Source organism: Phlebotomus papatasi, chromosome 3, assembly GCF_024763615.1.
Source record: "Phlebotomus papatasi isolate M1 chromosome 3, Ppap_2.1, whole genome shotgun sequence".
Taxonomy (NCBI): Eukaryota; Metazoa; Arthropoda; class Insecta; order Diptera; family Psychodidae; genus Phlebotomus; species Phlebotomus papatasi.
Genome location: NC_077224.1, coordinates 76,212,407 through 76,219,693, shown reverse-complemented (window position 1 = coordinate 76,219,693; position 7,287 = coordinate 76,212,407). Strand labels below are relative to the sequence as shown.

Genomic DNA, 7,287 nt, shown 5'->3' with positions numbered 1-7,287 from the left:
TTTCATAAAAAATTGAACGATAAATCTATTTAGTGCCCCTTGACTTCAAACAAAATCGCGCAAGCAATCATAAAGAGTAAAATTTTGAAAAACTTTTCTAATAACGAAATTTATTGACTCATATTATCTGAAATTTTATTGAATTCTCTGTCTGAGTGCATTAAAACCTCAAAATCGTCAAAAAGTGAGTTGGCCCTTTGTAATTTCCAAGGAGCGATATGTTTTGAACATCCCTGATGCCGAAAATCATAAGCCGGCAATTTCGGGTCCGGCCGTAGTACACAATATCTCTGGTTTGGAAAGAGATATCTTTATATATTTTTTTAATATATCTACTTGCGCGTACGACGATTTCTGTGCTATTAGTTTTTTGAAAAACCGGTAGTAGTTGATTTCGAAATCTAAGTATGCCTCTAAGCTGAAGCAGTGATAAGCCTAGATCAGCTTATAGATGTGCGATTCTTCATTTCAAATTTAGATTGTGGCAAACTTGAACGTTATTTTATATATAAATAATGCAAATTTTGTTTAATAATTCTTAAACTGTATCTAACTTATTATCGTTATTAATGAGGAAAATTGGATGAGAAATGCATAAAGGTGTCTGAAAATCTTTAAAGTCGATTATCTTGGAAACTAGCGAAATTTTGCACATCTCAAGCCTAAAGATGGCTCTAAATGGATGTATAGTTTGAGGCCTCTATTCCTCATAGTTTTCAAGAAAATCAACTTTAAAGTTTCTCAGATAATTTTATGCATTCCCATCCAAATTTCCTCATTTTCAAGTGAATTTTTTACATCTTAAACCTAAAGAATGCTCTAAGTCTAAACGGATGTAAAGGTTGAGGCCTCTAACTCTGATAGTTTCCGAAATAATCAACTTTAAAGATTTTCAGATATTTTTATGCATTTCTTAACGATAATATGTTAAATTAATAACGATACCGATTCCGGATCAATACTGCAGGATAAAATAAACATTTCCGAAATGTTATTTTAACTTTTTCGGATTTCTTTCAGTCAGTGTTTGCTGAAATTCAGTGTGAGCAATTGCTTACGAGAAATATGATTATTATTATTATTATTATTAATAAGTTACATACAGTTTAAGAATTATCAAACGAAATTTTCATTATTTATGTTTAAATATCGTTCAAATTTGTCACAATCCAAATTTGCAATGAAGGAATCACATCTAATCCATCACCTTTTTAACATTTTATTTAGTAATTTTTTATGTTTTAAAAACTAAGTATATACATTTTAATCATATAACTCTTTAGAAAGAGAAATAAATAGATACATGAGACTTTTGTAATCCAAAATTACATAATCTATGTATACTTTTTGTGATTCTTTCGGAATTATGCAAAATTTTTCAAAGCTAGTTAGGGTAGGTGTGCCAAATTTCGGCATAGTTGTATATAAGCACCGAAGTCCTAAGTTTGAAATGCATTATTTTTAATTAATTCATATTGATATTTTTTATTACTTCCTTTTCGAGAAAGTTGTGTGGAACATTGAAAACTAGTTTATCATCTTTGTTTTCTTTGAATCACTTCCTAAAATATTGAAAAATTAATAATAATATGGACATTGCTTTGGGTAGTATTCCGGCCACTTTGAGTGAAATATCGGCCACCTTTTTTCTGACCACCTTTTGTGACACAACGGATAGAAAATTTCAAAACGTCAAACGAAACGAGTTTAATACGTTTACAGTAGACTCTCACTCAATCGGCTCTTTCTCAATCGGGCGTCAAATTTTGTTGACAATTTTCACGTTTAATTATGAAGCTAATTCACTCAAATTCGCTGTAGTTCTTCCTATTTTATCGTGATTCTTTATAATTGAGCGCTCTTTGTGGAATTTACAAAGGCTTTGACGCTCAATTCTATCGCTAAACCGGATGACATTTTGCCCCATATTCCCGATTGAGAGAGAGAGTCTACTGTATATGACCCACAAGCCCTGAGATTTTCCGTGTAATTTGTCCTGAATACCTGAAGAGTAGTATCTCAAATTTACGCGCAAATTCCCGTAGCAATTTGCCCTTCTTGAACACTTCCAAGGCCTTTTCCACATCATCTTTTTCATAGAAGCGATGGTTTTTTTCTCAGGACATTGTAGAAATCAGAAATTGAAAAGAAAAAACATAAAATTAATAAGAAATTTAGGAAAGCAAAAGATGTTGCCGGAATAGGCAACACTACCTCACCGGAGAGACGCTCACAAAGTATATACTTTTTTACGCGAAATACAGGATCCAGCTGGGAAATTTTACCCGAAATTTAAAGATTGATTCATTGTTAACATAAACAGAAACAATCGTTAATGAAAACTAATCAGTTTTCATGAAAAACACCGAAGGAAAACCTTTTGCACTTCAGCACAAATCAGAAGACTGCTAGAAACACAATCGATCTGTCATATTTTTTGCAAGTCTTTCCACACTGAGTTTTTACAACGCAATTTAAATTCAAATTATACCTAAAATTTAACGGTCTTTCTGTTTATACATCCTAAAATGAATAAATATTTAAAACCAAAATAAATTCATTGACTATTCGAAGATTACATACATAATTTTAATTAATTTATTTGATTGGCCGAAATTACACTCAAAGTTGCCGAAATTAGAAGCTGGCCGAAATTTGGCACACTTCCCTTATTAAGTTATTTCAAATGGATGTTTTTTCATAATAAATTTCTTTAATAAGGACCTAACAAAATCTTTGAAAAAAAGTATCTAAGATTGAGTAATAATTGTCTTGTTAGATGTCGTACGGTCCCAAAAGAGTTTCTGTACTTTCAAATACTTAAATGACCTTCGATTAATTTAATTTAATTTTAGTCTTGATTAGATAAATGTCGATTTATCCTCAGTTTTTTACTAGAAGATTGTCACTATCGATCAAGAATTCCTTTATAAAGTTTATGCAAGGAAAAAAATCACAGTAGACTTTATTTCCAGGGTCCGTCTTCCGCCACGTGAGAACGCTGTAAAAATCGAGTTGAAGGGGATCTTTGTGGGGGCAAAGGTTGTCCGGGGGGCCGATTGGGAGTGGGGAATGCAAGATGGTGGTGAGGGCAAAACGGGAAGAGTTATGGAAATTAGGGGCTGGGACAATGAATCGTGTCGTAGTGTAGCAAATGTTTCGTGGATTTCGGGCTCCATAAATGTCTATCGACTGGGGCATCAGGGGAATGTGGACTTGAAGTATGTTCAACCAGCGAGTGGTGGATGGTACTACAGGGATCACATGCCAGTGCTCGGGCAGATGGATGAACAACAACCGACACCAGTACCAGCCACAACAACTGGCTTCTCTGTTGGTGATCGCGTTAAGATCTACCGGGAGTTGGATGTACTGAAGAAATTGCAGAAGGGACATGGTGGATGGAATCCTAGGATGGCACATTTTATATCAAAAATTGGCATTGTTCACCGAGTCACAGATAAAGGCGATATTCGGTAAGTTTACTTTTGCTCAATTTTAGCGATGAATTCAGGATAAATGGAGAGTACTTATTGCTACTTTTACACTGAGAAAAGGAAGAGAGTGCGATTAACTTTTTTCCTCGTAACTTTAACACTTTTTAGGTGTAAAAATATATCAATATTTTTTATGTTAATTTTACATTTTTTAAGTATAAAATTAACATGAAAAAGGGTAACTTTAACCCATAATACACCTAAAAAGCATAATATTTACACCGATTTCGGATCAATAATGCAGGATAAAATAACATTTCCGGAATGTTATTTTAACTTTTTCGGATTTCTCTCAGTGTAGGAAAAAGTTAAATTAATTATAATTTATGAATCTTTTTTTTTTAAGTAAATCATATTTGACCCAAAGCTATATAGATGTATTGGCTATAGATTCCCCAAACCAATAACCCTCCAATTTACCTCTGGACCACTTAAAAAATTGATTGTTAGTAACAATGCAAAAATAACCACTTCGTCACCACTTTTTACCACTTCTCGCCATCTTTGTAACCACTTATCGCCACTTACCTGAATTGGTTCAAACTCAATTATTTTAAAGCATATTATTAAAAGAATGCAAGTAATGCAAGAATTGCAAGTAAAAAAAATCGAAAAGTTCTTTTCACAAAATTATAATTCTTTTTATAAAATGTGTAACTATCCTTTACGTACAAAGGCTATCTTTCACCTGAAACCAATTTATACTGGAAATTGTAAATTTTTGTACTTCTAAATTTGTCATCAATAATTTTAATCGATAAATAAAGAAAGATCTATGACTTTCTTAATGAAAAATTAAGGATCCTTTGGGGAAGAAAATCATGACTCAATCTTCCGGAAAGGGTAAAATTTCAAAATTTTCATCTTTCAGTGTTCAATACGATGGCTGCACAAATCGATGGACAATCAATCCGGCGGCCCTTGTGAAAGTTTATGTATATAATGTTGGTGATTTAGTTACAATTATTAATAATATGGCCAAAGTGAAACAATTGCAAAAGGGTCACGGCGAGTGGATTGATACGATGAAACATGTAAGAGAGTCGACCATACACACAACAATGATCAGCATTAGTGGTCATTTTAATGACAATTTATCTATTTAGGCACTTGGGAAGACCGGTAAGGTAATTAAGGTGTACGATGATGGTGATTTGCGTATCCAGGAGCTCGATAATGGCCTCACATGGACTCTCCATCCAGCCTGTGTTCACCTTGAGCGTTCGAGTGGGGGAAATGTAGCCGAGAGGTCAAACAGTATGATGGATTTGAGCCATCAGCGAATCGATCATGTAATGTTGCCACTGTCGGGATTGTCGGGATCATCGGCAGCTGACAAATTGGTCAGAGATGCGGCTCAGGGAAAGCTGGAAAGTGTTCAATTCTATCTCAAGTGAGTTATTTGGCTAGGATGGGACAAAGAATTCAGTATGCGTCTCTGAATGTGAATTTAATTGCAATTGCTCCTCCGTGACTCTCTCTGTCTCTTTCGGTCTCTGTCTCTTGAGCAGCAATCATCCGGAGCAGGTGGACGTGATGTCGGGCGGAAAGACGTGCCTGCAAGTGGCTGCACACCAGGGTCATATAAATCTCGTGCGATACCTCTTATCTGTGGGCGCCAATGTGAATATGGTGGACAAGGAGGGAGACTCCACACTCCATTATGCTGCCTTTGGCAATCAACCCGAAGTGATGCGTGTCCTGCTGGAGCATGGAGCTGACATCAACATCCTCAATGTCACACATTGCTCAGCTCTCCACATTTCGGCTCACAAGAAGCCACCGCACTGTGTTAAGGTAAGATTTATTACAACTTTTGGGGGTCGTTTGAAAAATTCGTTTTTATTTTACTTGGATAAAAAATTACTGGTAATGTGATTTATTTGAATGATCAGTAGAAAAAAACATTTAATTCTTTAAAAAAAATAATCGTGAAGTTTTACTGAATTAACTAAAATTGTCAGAAATAGGGTAAATTAATCTAATTCAAAACATGCTCCAAATGGAAATTTTTCCCTACTCCAAATGGAAACGTCATTGTTTTCATGATAAATACAGTACTAAATTGCTATATTTATATATTTTCTATACCTCAGTTTCATTATTTAGTTAATTTTGCTCCAAATAAAGCGAAAATCCATTCATATTCACAAATTTTAATTTGTTAATTTCTCAGAAATATTAAAAGTGTACCTTTTCGCCATCGAATTTTTAATCGATCGACCATATTTTTCAATGAAAAACACAATGGTTTTCATTTCTGGCTAATTTAATTAAATTAAGTGCTAACCTTTATTGTTAACGGTACGTGAAATTTTCAAATGAAATAATTACCTATTTCGGGAACATAAAGGGTTTTTCTGAAGTGTCTGGAAATGCCTCAATAGGAAACCCCGGAAATATGATTTTTTTGGAGAGATTTTCTTATGGTTTTAGATAGGAAAGGAGAAAAGACCAGGAATAAGTACAAATCCTGCACTCAAGAGCAACTCAAAAAGTTTTTGGAAGCCTTTCGTCGTGGTTTCACTTACACTGTTTGTCTCCAATTGGAAAATTTCCCTTGTCTCCATTTGGATTAATTTGTTTCCAATAGAAGCATTTTACGCTCACGTATTTTTCTTGTATTTAAGAAGTTTTCAAATTATATTTAAAGAATTTTCACTAAACAGTAACATTCTAGAAGAGTCAAGGAGCAAATTTATGTAATTCTCTTCAGAAAAAATATGAACTTTATGTGTTGAATCTTCTGTCAAAGTTAAAGCGTCTGAAAATGGTTTTGAATTAGGACATTTACCCAATATTATTTTAAGTCAACAAAAATGAGAGTTTTACATTGAAATTAAATTGATAAATAAATAAAATAATAGCAATACATGAAAAATTGAATTGGTCAGTAAAATCATTATTTTTGAGCAGTAAAAAGATCTTCAGAAAATTCGACACCTTTTCTACAACAGTCAGTAAAAAAATAAAATTTAAGTATTTCAATTTTGGTTAACAAAATACAAAATTCGCTAAATTAATAAATTAAAATTTGGTCAGTAAATAAATCGATTTTGATTACCTAGTGAAATAGCTGCAGCAAAATGAGCAGTTTTTTTCATCATAAAAGTGATTAGTAAAAAAACAGTAATTTTGGTTGATAGAAAAATAGTTTTGTTTAGTAAAATATAGAATTTGGTTAGTAATAGCGCTGGCACACCTTTTCAATTGAGTGAAATTCAGTCGAATAAAATTTCCCGTCTTATTCATTTAAACTGAAATGAAATATTATTACCTCTTTCAGTCAAATGCAAATTGGAATTTTATTTTCAATTTCAATTTTCGTTTGACAAAAAGAGACAGCTATATGAGGCGCTCGGAGCAAAAAAACTCTAACTCGTATGCATTTCCCTATTAAAATAGCGTTTTTTTGCTCTGAGCTCCTCAATCTAATTTCAGTTTGAAAGAGAAATGGTGCTGGCACACCTTTTCAATTAAGTGAATTTCTATCGATTGAAATTTTACCTCTTACTTTTTCACACTTAAATAAAATATGTTTGTCTCTTTCCATCAAATGAAAATTGAAATTTCAATTTAATTTTCAATTTCAATTTTAACTTTCATTTGACAGAAAGAGACAGGTATACATCTGATTTCAGTTTGAAAGAGTAATGGCGCTGGCACACCTTTTCAATTGCGTGAAATTCAATCTTTTGAAATTTTACCTCTTACTTTTTCAAAGCGAAATAAGATATATGTGTCTGTTTCTGTCGAATGAAAATTGAAATTTCAATTTCAATTTCAATTT

General features: G+C 33.0%; 1 protein-coding gene across 5 annotated transcripts in view; it reads left to right on the top strand.

Moving 5' to 3' along the window:
- Positions 1 to 7,287, top strand: part of LOC129805803 (E3 ubiquitin-protein ligase MIB2) — an 86,474-nt gene that overhangs the window by 61,802 nt on the left and 17,385 nt on the right. For all 5 annotated transcript variants that reach the window (XR_008752127.1, XR_008752126.1, XR_008752128.1 and 2 more), the window contains exons 5-8: positions 2,976 to 3,476; positions 4,369 to 4,531; positions 4,604 to 4,890; positions 5,009 to 5,294. Coding sequence is in view for 2 of the 5 variants with exons in the window: in XM_055853974.1 (XP_055709949.1) it covers positions 2,976 to 3,476; positions 4,369 to 4,531; positions 4,604 to 4,890; positions 5,009 to 5,294 (1,237 nt within the window). In the remaining 3 variants the exon portion in view is untranslated. The remainder of the gene's footprint in view (positions 1 to 2,975; positions 3,477 to 4,368; positions 4,532 to 4,603; positions 4,891 to 5,008; positions 5,295 to 7,287) is intronic.